General features: G+C 44.5%; 1 protein-coding gene across 1 annotated transcript; it reads left to right on the forward strand.

Annotated features, from left to right (window-relative positions):
* The first annotated feature begins 706 nt into the window (after window positions 1-706).
* CHRNA1 (cholinergic receptor nicotinic alpha 1 subunit) lies at window positions 707-15,660 on the forward strand. The gene is made up of 9 exons (XM_032637674.1): window positions 707-749; window positions 6,209-6,354; window positions 6,458-6,502; window positions 7,563-7,672; window positions 10,312-10,507; window positions 11,003-11,240; window positions 13,986-14,209; window positions 14,985-15,224; window positions 15,529-15,660. Exons 1-9 carry the CDS (start codon window positions 707-709, stop codon window positions 15,658-15,660), a joined length of 1,374 nt encoding a protein of 457 aa, XP_032493565.1.
* The last annotated feature ends 2,727 nt before the right edge of the window (window positions 15,661-18,387 follow it).

The raw sequence follows: 18,387 nt of genomic DNA on the forward strand, positions 1-18,387 counted from the left end.
TGGGAGGTGGGCTGTTTGCTGTCGCTAATGGCACACTGCAGGATAGGTATTGCCTGATACAGAGACAGGGCTGGGGACAGCCACTCCGGGGGCTATCGTAAAACCAGTTTTACGGAAGAAGCCACTGAAACCAAACCCAATCAAACATGGAATTCTCTCCAGCAGCACCAACCCCACTTTTCTCAAATTCATTCCCTCACAGAAGCCCCAGGCATTCTCAGCCTAGAGGGAACCAGAGCAAATAAATTTTCCTCTTTGTAGAATGTGGACTTTTGTGATTTAGGATGATCAGTGTCTTACACACACAGCTGACTATCTACTCAGACCCAGTGACCCTGATCAAATCAATCCACACAGATGAGGTTCTGGTTTATACAAAAGGGAGGGAGTTGCTCACCGGGCAAAAGAATTCATTCCCTACTCTAACGTGTTTTCTTTTTTTATGAAGACCTGACTCATGGTGCATTGAAAACACAGTGCAGTTCACCCTCAGCTTGTCAAAGTTCCAGCAGTTGTGTAAAGTGTCCGCCCTGCAATAACGTAAGGACCTCAGCCCCGGGCTCCAGGGCTCCGGGCAGCCCAGCTGTCACTGCCACAAACAGGTGGTGTGAACAATAGCTTGGTTCAGCTCACTCACTTGCCAAACCCTCCAGCAGCTGAGTGTCCAGCCAGAGAGCGGCCCAGGCGAACACCCCACCACCAGCCCATGGAACCCCGGCCGCTGCTGCTGTTCCTTGGCCTCTGCTCAGGTAAGTGCCAGGGCTGCTCCTTTGAGGCTAAAGCACTAGAAGCCCCCGAACCAGAGTCTTGCTTCTTTGATGGGAACACAGAATGGCAGGACTTCACCAGCCCCAGGCTGCTCTGTCCGTTTCTCACCGATGTTGGCTCGATTGGGTTTGTGGATAAAGATTTTTAGGTGGGTTATCCAATTAAAGTAGGAGCTGCCTGGTCAAAAGCTACAAAGTAGACATGCAATCTCTCTTTCCTTCAGTGCCTGCATCTTAGTAAATCCGTATGATCTGATTCAGCACCTCTTCTACCATCCCGGAGCTGCTATGATAGTTGAACAACTATAGGAACTTAGAAGGGTGACTTACAATCACAAGCAGTATGGTTAACAAGTCTTTTTATGGCTCTAGGAGAATTCTGAAAATGAAGAGGCTAGACTGACAGCTCCATGTGCTGGAGGGAGAAACCTTTTCATAACTGTAACTAAACTCTCTCCATGAGAGATGAAATATTTTGTAATTTTTTAAACTTCTGAAGCTAAAAAAAAAATTCATATGAATGCATTACGGTCTACTTTTTTTTTTTTTTAAAGGACCCTACTATAGGTAGGTTTGGGTTTGAATTGAAACCGTAAAACCTTGCACAGCCCTTGACCTGCATTCAACTCTGGAATGTGTCACAACACAGCAGCTGAAAAGCTATCCTGAATCCCAAACTTCCGGTCGAGGGAAATAGATGTTTGCTGATTGCTTCATATAAAAGTTTACTGGTGATATCATCTCAACTGAGAAACAAGGCGACTGACATTCTGTGATTTCTCTTCTCTAATACTGCTCTGACAAACACGGGTCTTCTGGGCAAAAGAGGTGAAGAGCTGTATTATAAATGGTTTTCAATAGCAGAGTTGAAGGAAATAGCCTAAACTCTGATAAACTATATCCTCTGGGATTTGGACTCGATCCAACCAAAGCTGGCTTGGTGGTGATGGTGGTGGTGGTGTGTGTGCGTGTGTGTGTTTGCAAACACTACACTCAATGAAAATTCTTAAGTGATATGTTTATATATAAAAATCCTTAAGTGATCTTTTAGGACACTAAGATCTCCAAAAATGCAAGTTTAGCTATTTTTTGAAGTATGTGATATGTATTTAGATCAAACCTAGAGTTTGCTGGTGTCAATTCACATGGATAGTTAACAGAAATTTAGAGCAAGACAAGGCAACCCAACATCTTCAAATTTATATTATAGGGAAACTGAGGCTAAAAGACATGAACTGACCGTCCCAAAGTCACTTCATGTACAAACTTTGGAATGTGATCAGACTCCATTTTTTTATGTGCATGGTCAGAAAACACAGCCTGAAATTGAAAAGGTAGCAAGAAACACAGCACCAGGTTGAGATAAGAATTACCCAAGGTGGCTATTAACAGGACAGAATTCCTTTTGTCCAACCCACCAAGCTGTTCCCCACATAAAAATACAGATTGGACTAGTACGGGACAAAAGAACACTTTAAAATTGTGGCTGGGTTCCCCTACTTAGATCCAGTCCTTTGGGGGCAAAAGTGAGGGACACTTTTTCCCGTGTTAGCGTAACATAATGATCTCTGTTCTATTTTTATAGCACTTTCATTACAACCTTTCCTCTCCCCCAGCTCAGGAATCCCAAGCACTTCATTACCACCTTTCTTATGGCATATTACTTTCCAGCTTGTTTACAGTTATTTATGTAAATGGAAAATATCAATGTCCATGAAGGTAGGAAGACAGGATCTGTATCAGATTCATGTTGGAAAACCTCAAAGCTACTCAAACAATGCTTTGCACACAGCAAATGTTCAACGAATATATGAATGAATTAATGTTACCACCGTCTGAATAGGGATGACCAGCATGTTTTGGCTGAAAAGGGAGACTCTGACATTACGTATGTGTTTGTCTGTGTTTGTTAATTTACATCCTGCCTTTTAAAGAAAGTATTTACTGTGATTTATTGAATCTGTGAAGAGATGGTCCAATTCTCCAGACCATACTGGAGTTGGGAACAGAAACCTAGAATTCTGAGTTCAGGTCCTATAAATTTTCTCTCACTCTACCCTGATTTGGGGAGGAAAAAAGAAAAGAATACCAACAAATATGGTCTAAGAAATAGAGACCTCCTTGGAAATTCCTTAGAAATTCATTGCGAAAGGCACAAGGTCCCTTGGCCTTGGCGAGGGTGCAGAGGAAGAAGTGAGTATCCCTGGAACCCCGACCGTGCCTGGCTCCCCAGTGGTCCCTACTCCCTAGCAGAACTTAGGGTTGGCCTGCATAGTTTTCCTGTCACAGAACGCTGAGCATCTGCTCTCTCTGTTGCTTTCTAGTATGTTCTTCCTGTCAAACTGGAATAAACGGTCACTTAAAAATAAGCAGCCCAAGGTAACACCAAAGCAATAACCTCAAACCCAGTGGCCAAGGCACTCAGTGATCCACACCCGTCCCCCACGTGGGCTGGGTGGGCCCCGGGATAGACAAGGTGTGGAGGACAGAGGACAGCTGCATCCCAGGGGCTCAGTGGGGCACCTGCAAAACCTGGGTCTTTGGACAACATGCTGCTCTAAGGGTCCTCAAATGCAGGTAGTTTGGGGGAGATGCCACATGAAAGCTCTGCACAGACCCTTTTAGGTTCAGAAAATTTGGGAAACTAGAAATGAAGAGGTAGGCTAGGTAAGGCATTCAGTATCTAGAGTCCAGGAAGGTCATAATAAAGATATCTGAGCTATACTGAAACCTTCAAAAATCCGAATGGACATGATACATTGGCCTTCAGGGAGGTGGTGAAGAGCACAGGCCCTCTCGTCAGACGGCCTCCACTTATAATCCCACCTCTAACTAGCTGGGAGCCATGAATACATGGCTCAGCTCTCCAGACCTCAGTTTTCCCATCTGTGAAGTAGGAGTAAACACTGACCTCATAGGATTTTTATAAGGATTCAATAAGGTAATACGAATACAGGACCTTTAATAAAGCTCTACAGGCTAATTAAAACACGTACTTTCGGCAGCATGAACATGTTTCAATTCATTCCATGGCATTGGTTGTTTCAAACTGATATAAAGTTCTGGATGAGAAATAGTGGTTGAGAGCATGGGCTCTGGCTGTCAATCCTGGCTCCACCATTTATGAAACCTGGGCCTCAATCTCCTCATCTGTAAAGTGAGGACAATTACAGTACATACCACACCCAGTTATGAGGATTGAAAGACTTAGTACATATAAAGCACACAGAAGAAAGTCTGGCACAAAACAAGTTGGGTGTGTTAGTTATTATTTTTGTTGATCAATAAAGATAGAAAACAGAATTACTTTTTACTTAATAATTATTTTGTTGACAAACGCTTCCAAACTTAGGATCGAAGGAGAAAAAAAAAACAACCAATCGCCTGCCTTAGTGGTGATCGGTTAACACAACTGGGAAAAAAGGGAAAGCATTTCACTTGTTTCATTTTTAAAGTTGTCTTGGCCCAGGGAAAAAGTGTAGTTTCAGCAACAACCCGCGGAAAGGGGAGATCTGGTTACACGAATCCGGACAAATGGATTGTGTGTCTACTTCCTCTCCCAGACCTGAACAGGCAACCTCCAAACCACAGCAGGCTTGAGTTACAGAGATCCTTCATAAGGAACTTGTTGGAATTTGGAACACAGTTTCTCATAGGAATAATGGCACATGTAACTGTACAGTTTCCAGCACATTCATAACATTAAAAGTGAGTACAGGAGCACGGCACAGAATGACCCGCTCTAACTTCAGCTCTGCCCTAGCCGCATGACCTCAGACAAGTCAGCCCACTTCTCGGAATCTCAGGCGAGAATGTCTGCCTGCCTGCCTGCTGGTAAGGAGCACATCACGCTGGACACACAAAGCCTGCGGGCTCTGAGAATACTGGATGATACTGCCCTCCATCCCGAAGGAAAACGTAGTAAAGATTCCTTGGAATCATTCATGCTCCAGATAGGACCCCCAAACCCAGGTCAGCAGAACATGTGGTTTTCGCTCTTAGCAACTTAATTGGGACATGGGCCCATCAGCAGTGATCATTTTATTTTTAAAATTATGGAAAAATACATAAGTATGTAAGATTTACCATGGTAAAATACACATTACATAAATTTTCCATTTTAAAGTACACGATCCAGTGGCACTAGGTACATTCACAGTGTTATGCAACCATCACCACTAATTCCAGAACTTTTTCATCACCCTAGAAGGAAACCCTGGGCCCATTAGCAGTCACTCCCATTCCCCAGTCCCCACAGTCCCTAGTAACCACTAACCTACTCTCTGTTCTATGGACTGACCTATTCTGAATATTTCATATAAATGAAATCATACAATATGTGCCCTTTTGTGTCTGACCGCTATCACTTAGCATAGTTTTCAGGAGTCATTCATGCTGTAGCATGTATCAGAACTTCATCCCTTTTCGTGGCTGAATAACATTCTACTGCATAGATATACCACAATTTGTTTATCCATTGATGGACATGTGGGTTGCTTCTACCATATCGCTATTGTAAATATTGCTATGAATATTCATGTACAGATTTTTTGTTTGCTTTGGGGGTTTTTTGTATTTTTTCTTTTTTAAATTGAAGTATAGTTGATTTACAATACTGTGTTAGTTTCAAGTGTATAGCAGTGATTCAGTCATATATATATGTATGTATATTCCTTTACAGATTCTTTTCCTTTAGAGAATATTGAGTGTAATGCCCAGTAGGTCCTCGTTGGTTATCTATTGTATATATAGTAGTGTGTATACGTTAATCCCAACCTCCTAATTTATACATCCCCCACCCCATGTACAAATCTTTGTATGACCAGTTCGTTTGTGGATATACCCAGGAGTGGCATTGCTAGGTCATATGGTAGCTCTGTGTATAACTCGTGTGAGAAACCACCAAACTGCTTTCCACAGCAGCTACACCATTTACCTCTCACCAGCAACACAGGAGGATTCCAGTTTCTCTGTAACTGCACCAATATTTGTCAATTTTAATTTTGTTAATTACGGAATAACATCTTAGTGGGTGTGGATCAGCATCAATGTTGGGCTGCTCATAGCATCGTGAGCTCTGAGGCGAGCCAGTCTGAGATTTCATTGCATCATGACCAGATTCTGAAATAGCAAGACCGACTTTGTGTGGACCTTTCTTCTTGCGTGTGCGTGTTCCTAGCAAACTTGATGCAGACAGATGCTGGATGAAGGAATGTCATCTGTCCAAAGTACAAGTGCATGATAATCTGGCATGCCCCACTGGGAAGGGACCACACTGGCAGCTGCACTTGGAAAGGAATTCAAGGCAATAACAGCTGCATCAGGGAGCCCTTCAACAAGGGGGCCTGCGTGCCTTCCATGAGCTGGCCACACCTCAGTTACTCACGTTAGTGTGTGTAGAGGGTGAGAGCTGACAGTGAGTGTGTTGTTTGCTGTCTCAGCTGGCCTCGTCCTGGGCTCCGAACATGAGACCCGCCTGGTGGCAAAGCTATTTGAAAACTACAACAGCGTAGTACGGCCCGTGGAAGACCACCGCAAGGCCGTGGAGGTGACGGTGGGCCTGCAGCTGATACAGCTCATCAACGTGGTGAGACAAGAGAGCTCCAGGCTCTCCACACCTCCCACCCCGGACCATCCTCCCCTGGCTCCCCTCTTGTCCTCCTAAAGATGGGGCCTTATCTTTTTTGCAGGATGAAGTAAATCAGATCGTGACAACCAATGTTCGTCTGAAACAGGTAACTCAGCTAGATAATTGCATTCATGTTGTTTTTATTCACCCTGAAATTTAACATGGGCCCAGAGGGAATCAATTTAGGTAACAGGGATATGTAACAAAATGTTAAAAGTAGATATTTTGGGGTAGTGGGGCTGTGGATCATGTTTTGGTGTTTATTTTTTATTGTACTTTGTGCTTTTTCTGTGTGTATTAATTTGCTAGGACTCCTGGAACAAAGTCACAACCTGGACAGCTTAAACAACAGAAACTTATTGTCTCACAGTTTTTGAGGTCAGAAGTCCAAAATTAAGGTGTTGGCAGAATTGGTTCCTTCTGAAGTTTGTGAGGGAGAACCTGCTCCAGGCCTCTCTCCTTTGCTCAGAATTCATTGTCTTCACGTTCACATGACTTTATTCCTGAATATGTATCTGTCTTCAAATGTCCCTATCTTATAAGGACACCAGTCATATTGGATTAAGGCCCACCTTAATGACTTCACTTTAACTTAATTACCTCTGTAAAGACCCTAACTCCAAATAAGGTCACATTCTTGGGGGTTTAGAACTTCATATTAATTTGGGGGAGACAATTCAACATTGTGTTATCCAAATTTGCTGCATTGGGTATATGTTACTTTCATAATGTAGAAGAAAATATAATACTTTTTAAAAATATGATGTTGCCTGCTTGAGGAAAACATTCCCAATAGGGTCATTCTCCTTTCCTAAGGTGGGCAGTGTACCTGGTAGATCTGCTACCACTTGGTGGCGTTACTTGGGGCTACCTTTGTTTTCTCACCTGTAAAATGGGGTCAATAATCACTCCTACCTCATGGGAACATTGTGAGGACTAAATGATGAATATGGGTAAAATGCTCACAACAGTGCCTGCATGTACTCAGTGCTCTGTGTTTGCTCTTACTTGTTACTAAGGGGAAAACTGAATTCTGAATCAAACCCTTCTTACTGGAACACAATTTCTGTCCATACCAGAATTACCATGCTCATCAGAGCTCTTGATAAGCCTAGATTTTAAAAATATTTTTAATTTTTTAATCGACTAAATGTCTTCGTTTCTAGCAATGGGTGGATTACAACTTAAAATGGAACCCAGACGACTATGGTGGCGTGAAAAAAATTCACATTCCATCAGAAAAGATCTGGCACCCGGACCTAGTTCTTTATAACAAGTAAGCAAAACAGACAGGATTAGAAGGCGGACATTACGGGGGCAGGTGGAGCCCAAGTGCCCTAACGGAAGGGCTGCCACTCTTGGCATGCGTCTCACCACTGTTCACATTAAATAACCCTTAAAAACCAAGAGCCAAGTTGACATGCTAGGGGTGCCATATGGTGTCTCGTGTTATGAATAGAAACAATTATCAGAGCCAAATTGAAACAGGGCTGCAGGGTGGGGGACATTTAATCCCTGAGAGCTCCTGTAGGGTATATGGCAACTATCCAAGGAAACCAAACATCATATAATTGAGTTCCTTGGAATTAAATGTCCTTCCGACCAATAGGTCTGAACCTCCGGGGGTTGTTATTCATCACATCCTCACAGCATCCCAAGATGCTGCGTGCTGCTGATGGCCTGGGATGCCTATGTAGCCCATCCACTGGGCTCTGTGACAGACTGCATGTTGTGAAATTATAATGTGATTCAAGACACTCCAATTTAATGACACGTTCATTATCATACGCCCTTCATCTGTCAGGGAATGTTCATTGCAAAGAGCATCCTTCCCAGGCAGGAGCATTCAACACTGGCCTAGAGGATTTGTGGTCTGACATTCTATAGCACGTGTCTGGAGCGAGCAGGCTGTGCGTTCTAGCAGACTCACCAGGCAAGGTGGCCAGGGCTAGTGAGAAGAAACAATACCTTTTAAGACGACCCTCCCCAACTTTGATACTTTATTACATATTTTCCAATCCGACCTGGGATTCAAACTTGAGTCAAAGTACACAATCATTTGTGTAAACTTTTGGACAAGTATGCTCATAGGACAGAGTGTCTATCTCTTTAAGTTTCTCTTTCACTTAGAATCTGAGGGAAGCAATTAAAATCCTCAGGTCCTTTTGATAAGCTCACTCAGAAAGACCCTCACGGGGGAGAGAATCCTGTTTCACCTGCTTCGAAGGAGAGACATAGACCATCCTTTCCCCCTGCTCTGTTGGGAGGGTCTCAAGCTGCATAGTTTTCTGGATAGAGCCTCTTCTCAGTCCCAAGGAAAAATTAATGAGAAGAAAATCTCTTGATTTATGAAGTGAGGCACAATATATACCACATGTCCCTGAAAGCCCAGCAAGGTAGACCCCACCCACTTTTCAGCACCTATTATACCGTCCTGCTCTCTGCCAAGGCCCTGGGGCACAGGCTGTTCTGGAATGAGCAGACCACCCACTGAACAAGACCTTCAGAAATAGTTTGTTATTTTTTTAGTATCTACTATGTTGCCTTTCTTAATGAGAAATTATTGCCAACATTTGAAAATTGGGAAATACATTAAAATCTGAATTTTTAACTTCTCTAGAAAAATCCAACTTTCAAAAATATGGCAACTTTGGGGCTTCCCTGGTGGCGCAGTGGTTGTGAGTCCGCCTGCCGATGCAGGGGACACGGGTTCGTGCCCCAGTCCGGGAAGATCCCACATGCCGCGGACCGGCTGGGCCCGTGAGCCATGGCCGCTGAGCCTGTGCATCCGGAGCCTGTGCTCTGCAACGGGAGAGGCCCCAACAGTGAGAGGCCCGCGTACCGCAAAAAAAAAAAAAAAAAAAAAAAAAAAATGGCGACTTTGGATTAAAAGTCTTGATTCCCAGCTTCCAAGGAAGAATCCAATATCGGGCAACATGGAGCCTTCGCTCCCACGCAGACACCATGGCAGAGCTGAGTGGTGCCTTCCTCAGGGAAGAGAGTGTCTCTCCCCATGCCAGGCTCAACCCTCCCTCCTTCCTTGCCTGCCTGGCCCTGGAGGCATCTGAGTTTGTGACCCCACCCCACTGCGGTCTAAATAGTTCTTTAAAGGTAATAGACCACTTCGTTAACGTGCTTGTCCCCGTAATGAGCCACTAGACGTGTTTTTCTTTAAAATTCCTGGGTTTTTTCTCAATTAACTTTCAAAGTATATCAGAGAAGGGATACATGGAGATTAACATCACAAATACTACTGAGGACTGGGAAGAAGAATCTGGGATGCAGTGAATCCATGTCACCTGTTATTCCTTTAAAACTAGATTCTCAGGTTCATCCCTAGATATCCTGATTCAGCACTTAGATGGTGCTCAGGAATCTATATTTTGTTTTATTTTATTTTTTATTGAAGTGTAGTTGATTTATAATATTGTATTAGTTGTAGGTATAGAGCATAGTGATTCAGATTTTTTGCAGATTATATTCCATTATAGGTTATTACAAGATATTGAATATAATTCCCTGTGCTATACACTAAATCCTTGTTGCTTATCTATTTTAAGTATAGTAGTTTGTATCCGTTAATCCCATACTCCTAATTTGTCCCTCTCCCTCCTTCTCCCCTTTGGTAACCATAAGTTTGTTTTCTGTATCTGTGAGTCTGTTTTTGGTCTGTAAAGATTCACTTGTATTATTTTTTAGATTCAGGAATCTATATTTTAAACAAGCACCCCAGTGATCTTTATTATCAGACAAATTTGAAAAACATTGCCACAGATAAAAAGGGATGCAGTGCAAAAGAGAGCTTCTATAATTAGCACCTGAATAATTAACAACTGTCTCCCGTTAGCATCCCCAAGCAGAATTGAAGGCTCATCTGTCACTTGGATCCCTGTTCCTCTTTTATCCCAATTGTAGTGCAGATGGTGACTTTGCCATTGTCAAGTTCACCAAAGTGCTCCTGGACTACACTGGCCACATCACGTGGACACCTCCCGCCATCTTTAAAAGCTACTGTGAGATCATCGTCACCCACTTTCCCTTTGACGAGCAGAACTGCAGCATGAAGCTGGGCACCTGGACCTATGACGGATCCGTGGTGGCCATCAACCCGGTGGGTGGTGACCTACTGTGAGGAGGTTGGATGCAGGAAAAGCGTGATTCAGGTCTCCAACTCTGCCCCTCCATTATCGTAGGCTCTCAGCACCCATTCGAACTTTGGGGATTGTCTAGTTTGATGGTTCTCAATTGGTTGGGAAGGTTCTTGATGCACTGCATAAGAGAACCACCTGGGGCTTAAATAATTCTCTAGGCCCAGGCTCAGGCCCAAGAATTCTTATTTAATCAGACTGGGGTGGAGCTAGGGCACCAGTATATCTTAAAGCTCCCGAGTGACTTGAATGTATAGTCAACATGGAGAATCCCAATAGTCCAAACCCCCTTATTTTACAGGAAAGGAACCTAAGACCCCAAAGCGAAGGTGACCCAGGGTCCCTCCTGGGTATGTGACAGTGCTGGGATCGGTTGCCTTGTCACAGCTGATTAGGAAACCCTCCCCCTCCTCAGGGTGACGAGGCTGGGAATTCAAAGTTTCATTCCATCTTCTCAGGAAAGCGACCAGCCAGACCTAAGCAACTTCATGGAGAGTGGGGAATGGGTGATCAAGGAGTCCCGGGGCTGGAAGCACTGGGTGTTCTACGCCTGCTGCCCCTCCACCCCCTACCTGGACATCACCTACCACTTTGTCATGCAGCGCCTGCCCCTCTACTTCATCGTCAACGTCATCATTCCCTGCCTGCTCTTCTCCTTCTTAACCGGCCTGGTGTTCTACCTGCCCACAGACTCAGGTGGGTGCAGCTGCTGACCCTGATGGATCTCGGGCTACTATTTTGGGGGAAGCCAGAAATAACCACTGCTAATAAACAAATACAGGCAGACAGACCCAAACCCTCATCCCTGGGAGGATGCGTGTACTGACTGGCCATGTGCAGTGGTGAAATTCCAGCTGGGGCAGACTACAGAGCAGGCAGAGAGCTGAATGGGACTCTGAAGATGCGCAAACCTAGCTCAGTCCGGTTAAGTGAATAACCACCAGCACCTATTTGCCGAATACCTGCTGTGTGCCCCGAAGTGTGCTGGGTAAGGCGTGTATCACAGGCACTACCGATGCCTCGTACCCCATGAAGTCACTTGCTGTACGTGACTACTCAGGTCTTGCCTCCTTTGCCCACGGCTTGCCCCTTGAAAATAGCTTTTGTGTATCTATTCTCCAGATGGCAGTATCTTTACACAAAACACCATACTTCCCAAGTGGCAATTCTTTCTCCCATATCAGCCTGGACGACTTACTTACCTCCTACTGAGTAATCACATCTGTGACATAATTTCACCAGACACCAACAATCTACAGAAAAGGGGGAAAGGGAACACATATGCCTGCAAGCAAGTCACTGCTCTTAAATGATTTACGGCAGACAAGCAGGGAAAAAAGAAAGATGGTAAGGTGGTCCTCAAAATCCTGACAGATAACAATTTTATCAAAAGGCCAAAAAAAAAAAAAACCCACAAAAGTCTAAATCCAACTTTCCAACAAGGAAAAAATAAACTTACACATTCACTCACTCAACATATACCGTTTAAACAACTGTTACAAGACAGGGATAAGGTAGAGAACAAGGCAGAATTTTCCCCACAGAACATATGTTCTAGGGATTGTACTCATTCTTTTTTTTTTAAATGTTTTCCTTTTTATTACATTAATTTTTTTCAAAAATACTTTTCTTTACAATAGAACTCCTAGAAAATATTTACAACCTTCTGTACTCATTCTTAAACAAATCATAACAAGTATCTTTTCACCTTTCTAATCAAATGAAGCTTCTTTTTTTTTTTTTTTTTTTTTATGCGTTACGCGGGCCTCTCACTGCTGTGGCCACGCCCGTTGCGGAGGACAGGCTCCGGACGCGCAGGCTCAGCGGCCATGGCTCACGGGCCCAGCCGCTCCGCGGCATGTGGGATCCTCCCAGACCGGGGCACGAACCCGTGTCCCCTGCATCGGCAGGCGGACTCTCAACCACTGCGCCACCAGGGAAGCCCTAAATGAAGCTTCTTTAAGTGAAGATAGAACACTCTAGGCAGGGCAATATGGAAACTAATCAGAGTTTCTATAAATACTAAATGATTTATGCTTGAAAAGCATTTAGAACAGTGAGACTGCTTGATAATTGTTAGCTATCGTTATTATCATTAATCAAGAAGTTGGATGTACCTTGATCAACATTCGATATTTATAATTCTGTTTTCTTTTTTACTTTTGAAGACTTTCTTACCCACCAGAAACTGACAATTTCTTGTTTGCATCCACTCTGGATCCTGTGTATATTCCTAGCATCTGGACGCATCCAGAATGGGAAAAGCTCCACACTGGAAAGCAGGGCCACACGAGGGGTTTCCCAGCACACAAACACCAAGACCAGCCCAAGGAAAGTCCCTTCCGAAGGCTCGCTACTGCATCTGAGCTGGTCAATCCCCACAAAAATATTCCAGTGCCATCCAGCCCCTGGCTTTCTTGTTTCCTTGTCCAACCAAGACACCATCCGGGAATTGTTCACCCTGAAAGTGTAGGGCCTGGACAGAAGATTCAGGGGAAGGGGAATCCCTCATCGCTTAGTATGAAAAACAAAAAAAGTCAAAACAAGAAAAAAAACCCAAATCATCCCCTTAGATGAAGATGAGAAAGCGAGTGGTGTGAAATCATTGATTTTGTCCTTTCTCGGCTTTGGTCTTACAGCTTTTTTCTGCTCCCACAATGAGAAAAAGATACATGTACTTCTGGGCTGCCCATCATCTGCTGGGTAACAAGTAGGCTAGGCTGCAGTTCAGTTTTTGTGAGGTTTAAGACATTCTGCTGCGGACGGAAAAACTGCCATCTGGGGTCTCGATTACCACCCAGAACCTCTCTGGGTTCCCTGAGTTCCGCCAAGAAACGGAATGCTGGGCAAGAGGTGAAGTAGCATCTCCTGCTTGGCAGCCTCTAATGGAAATGCCTGCCACTTGCCATCACCAGCAGTGTTAAGGTGCCAAGGTCTCATAGGAAATTCTGCAGAAAAAAATTCCCCACAACGAGACCTTGAGAACATGCCGGTCACATTCCTCTCACCCTTGGGTTTTTGGTGGTGTGCTCGTTTTGCTAGGGCTGCCTTCACCAAGGACCACAGACTGGTGGCTTAAGCAACAGAGATTTATTTTCTCACAGTGCTGGAGGCTGGAAGTCCAAGATCAAGGTGTCAGCAGGGTTGGTTTCCTCTGAGGCCTCTCTCTTTGGCTTGCAGATGGCTGTCTTCAGCCTGGGTCCTCACATGGCCTTTCCTCTGTGTGTGTCTGTGTCTTAATCTCCTTTTCTGATAAGAACACCAGTCATATTGGATGAGGGCCCACCCTAAGACCTCATTTTAATTGAATTACATCGTTAAAGGCCTATCTCCAAAACAGTCCCTGAGGTGCTGGGGCTTAGTGTTTCAACACATAAATTTGGGTGGAAGAACAATTTAGCCCATAACAGGTGGGTCATGTTTGTTTCTTCTTTTGTCCAGGAGAGAAGATGACTCTCAGCATCTCTGTCCTGCTGTCCTTAACCGTGTTCCTTCTGGTCATTGTGGAGCTGATCCCTTCCACCTCCAGTGCAGTGCCCTTGATTGGGAAGTACATGCTGTTCACCATGGTGTTCGTCATCGCATCCATCATCATCACCGTCATCGTCATCAACACACACCACCGCTCCCCCAGCACCCACGTCATGCCCGAGTGGGTGCGGAAGGTGAGCAAGCAAGGCCCCGGCACACTTTGCCCAGGGCTGCCCCTCCCCTCAAGGCATCCGCAGGCCTACTCTTCTGTGTGGCCAGTGGCCTCCTAGGTAACCCTTGTGGGCACTTAGGAACGGAAAGTCCTTTCTGGGCTGTAGGGGTTTTGGGGAAGGAACTTTCTTTGGCTTCTTGCTGGGTATAAATAACTCAAGCAACCGGCCCAGGGAGATAAGAAAACCAGAATTAACGAAGCCCATTCCAAACTCAGCCTTAAAGAATCTCTTTGATTAGAGAAGATGAATAAATCACTATCCTTTTATTCAAATGCTGTGAAATCTTGAGATGTCTGTTTTTATGTCTTCCAGTTTGTGAACAGACTGCTTATTTTTTTGCTGGTAGAATCATCTGCTGAGACTAGAATAAGGGCTAGAAATTGGGAGTGGGGGTAGGGAGGGGGCTTGATGAGAAGTGGGTGCCTACAGGGGGTCTGGAAGTTTAAGCTTCATTGGTTTCTTGAGTCAGTAGCTGCACACAGGCTCCCTCCAGTGGCAAGCTGCTGGCATTACAGAATCATCTCTGTTAGCCTTAGTAATTTGACCCGTCAGAGGATACAGATGAGGAAGCTTTGAGAAAATCTAGTAGAGTCCTTTTGTTTTAGGGACAAAGAGACTGAGGCCCAGAGAAGCTGAATAATTCGCCTAAGGTCACATTGCTTATGCAAAATCAGAGTTTGATGCTTGCCCTGCTGACAATAATTCCCATACGTGGACTTTTTAAATTTTGTTACAGGTTTTTATCGACACTATCCCAAATATCATGTTCTTCTCCACGATGAAAAGACCATCCAGAGAAAAACAAGACAAAAAAATTTTTACAGAAGACATTGATATTTCTGACATTTCTGGGAAGCCGGGACCTCCACCCATGGGTTTCCACTCTCCCCTGATCAAACACCCCGAGGTGAAAAGTGCCATTGAGGGCATCAAATACATCGCAGAGACCATGAAGTCAGACCAGGAGTCCAATAACGTAAGCTCTGTGGCTTGAGATCTGCACCTCTTGTTTAAATGGTCAAATGCTCGAGCACAGAGGGATGGGTTTGGCTTGATGGGGAGGTTGGCGTTCAAGGGGCAGCTACTGATGTAAGATGTGCCCAGTGACCCCCTAGGCCACCTTAGCAAATCATATTGTGAATAACCTATTTAAAAAATAAAGATCATAATGCCAGTGGAGGGATGATCAACAGACTGAAGGGCCCCTAGATGATGGATAGGACGAACACCGTGAGTCCATGATCGTCTTACGGAAATTCTAACATATCCCTCTCTCCCAGGCGGCCGAGGAATGGAAGTACGTTGCAATGGTGATGGACCACATTCTCCTCGGAGTCTTCATGCTCGTCTGCATCATCGGAACGCTGGCTGTGTTTGCAGGTCGGCTCATTGAATTAAATCAGCAAGGGTGAGCAGAAAGCTGAGCTGAACCTCGGCGCCAGGGAAATTCGCCTACTTGGATACATGCTCACTTATCAAACGCTTCATTTTCTGTATTTATTATTCGTGACAAAAGTTTCTGTTTACATAAGATTATGGCCTCAAAGTGTCTTCACATTGCTTCTCCCTTCACTCCTGCTGTGGCTGCCTGGAGAGTGAACCCTTTGCAGTAATGAATCTGGATTGCTACATGAAGCGTTCATTTCCAACAGTGTCCAGAAGAATTTTGCCCAGGATAACTGAGCTTTTCTGTTAGTTTTTTAAATTTTACGCAAAGCGTCTATCCTTTGCTTAAAAGTCAGTTTTGTGCCTTCTACAAAAGCCCCATCTACCAGTCCTAAAAAGATGAAACATTTGACTTGGAGAGAAAGAAAGCAGTAGAAAGACATTAGGAAAATTCTAGAGTGGCCACCACAATGCAAACTGCCTCAAAAACTCATGCTTTAAAGTAGGTTTCTAGAACTTGGAGGTGAGGGAAGGTCTTCCCAGTCTAATACAGCACCTGAGCTTGATGCTCGGGGTTTGAGGGAAAAGAGGTCCTAACCTGTATTGAGCGTGGGCCCAGGCACTGTGGGAAGGGGCTCGCAGGCATGTTTTTATTTATCCTCAGAACTCTCATGACTGTCCCTGTTTTACAAATGCGGAAACTGAACTTGAGGGAGGTTAAGTTCATGGCCCAAAATAACAAGGAGAACTGACATTTGAACCTAGACCTTGTAGGTTCAAAGCAGCTCTGGGCTGGGCCAGTTCATCTGCTCGCTTGCTCTTTGGATCAACTCTGGCTCCATCTGGGCCATTCTGCGACTCTGGTCAGTGTTTCTGAGAGGTTCAGTCCTAGTGTCAGCCATCTTTCTGCCTTCCCAATTAAACCACCTGCCTTTCCCCCCAGTCCTTACCCCACTCCTGTTTGGGGTTCTAGTTCTATAAATGAAATCCGAAATGTGTGCACATATCATCATCATTTCTGCAATTCTGGACAAGGAGAGAAAATTATTTCCTTTCTCCATAGCAACCTATAAGCCACAAGGCAGTTCACCCCAGAACTAGAATATGTGCAGCCCTGGGCTCAGTAATGGCCATCAGATCCCCAGAACACATCTGATCCACATCAGTACCAGGGAGAACGGGGAATGGCAGTGCCAGGCAGCCCGTCTGAATGCAGGTGGGTTCGATCTACATCTCCACAGGACTCCCCATCACACACCCATGGCAGGACTGAGTGCCTTCATTTAAGAGTAAACTAAAGGGAAAAAGGTTTGGCAGTTCCTCAAAAAGCAAAACATAGATGGGAGGGAGGCGCAAGAGGGAGGGGATATGGGGATATACGTGTGCATATAGCTGATTCACTTTGTTATACAGCAGAAACTAACACAACATTGTAAAGCGACTATACTCCAACAAATATGTTAAAAAAAAAAAAGCTAAACGTAGAATTGTCATATGATCCACGAATTCCACTCCTAGGTATACACCCAAAAGAACTGAAAGCAGGGACCTGAACAGATACTTGGACACCAAAGTTCACTGCAGGATTATTCACAATAGCTGAATGGTGGAAACCACCCAAATGTCCATCAATAGATAAACAAAATGTCGTGTGTGTATATATATATATACACACACACACACACACACACACATACATACATATACATACATTTATAATGAATTATTCAACCTTAAAGAGGAATGAAATTTTGATAAATGCTACAATACAGATCAACCTTGAAAACATTATGCTAAGTAAGTGAGCCAGATGCAAAAGGACAAATATTGTGTGACTCCACTTACAGAAGGTACCTAGAGTAGCCAAATTCATTAGACAGAAAATAGAATAGAGGCTACCAAGCTCTGGGGAAGGGGAGAGTTATTGCTTAATGGGTAGCGCTTCAGCCTGAGATGATGAAGAAGTTCCGGAAACGGACAGTTGTGATGGTTGTACAACACTGTGAATGTACTTAACGCCACTGATTGAATGGTTAATCCATGGTTGAGATAGTAAGTTTTATGTGTATTTTACCATAATTCAGAATAAAATAAAAATGAAAAAAGATGGCCAGTTTCACATTCTGTAGATTTTACTACAATTAGCCAAAAGAGAGGGAGAGAGATTCAGCACCTAAGTCTGCTGCTTGCCTAACGTATCACAGTCCCCCAGGACTCACTATGGATTCAGAGGAGGAACTTAAAAATCATGTTGTCCATTCTAAGGACAAGGAAACTGAGGCTCAGAGAAGTGACCTCCCTCAGGTCACAGAGCTAGTTAGTGACAAGCCAGGTCTCAACTCCTGCCCTCATGCTGTTTTCTTTACATCAAATAGCCCATTTCTCCCCTAAAAGTGAGGCCCTCCAACATGTTCCCTGCTCACCACCTGTCCGGGAAGCCAGCAGGGTGGCCCTGAGTGGGTACAACAACGTCACAGTGTGAAGCTCCACCAGCCCCTAAATACCTGTTGCATCAATCTGTCACCAGGTCAAGGACTTTCACCTTTGGAATCTCTTCCCTTCGTTAGGGCTGATCTCCTGATGAAATGGGAGGGGATGCTGGGATCTGTCTCCCCCCGCCCCCGCCACCTAGAGGTGAGCACCCAGCCCTGTCCTGCCCCACGTGGCTTTATTGATGAGTGTGTCTGGGTAAAGGGGTGACTTCTTGGGAAATAAGGAGCATCCTCAAACTGGAACAAGATGGGTAAGTTTTC

The sequence above is a fragment of the Phocoena sinus genome, chromosome 7 (assembly GCF_008692025.1).
Source record: "Phocoena sinus isolate mPhoSin1 chromosome 7, mPhoSin1.pri, whole genome shotgun sequence".
Lineage (NCBI taxonomy): Eukaryota > Metazoa > Chordata > Mammalia > Artiodactyla > Phocoenidae > Phocoena > Phocoena sinus.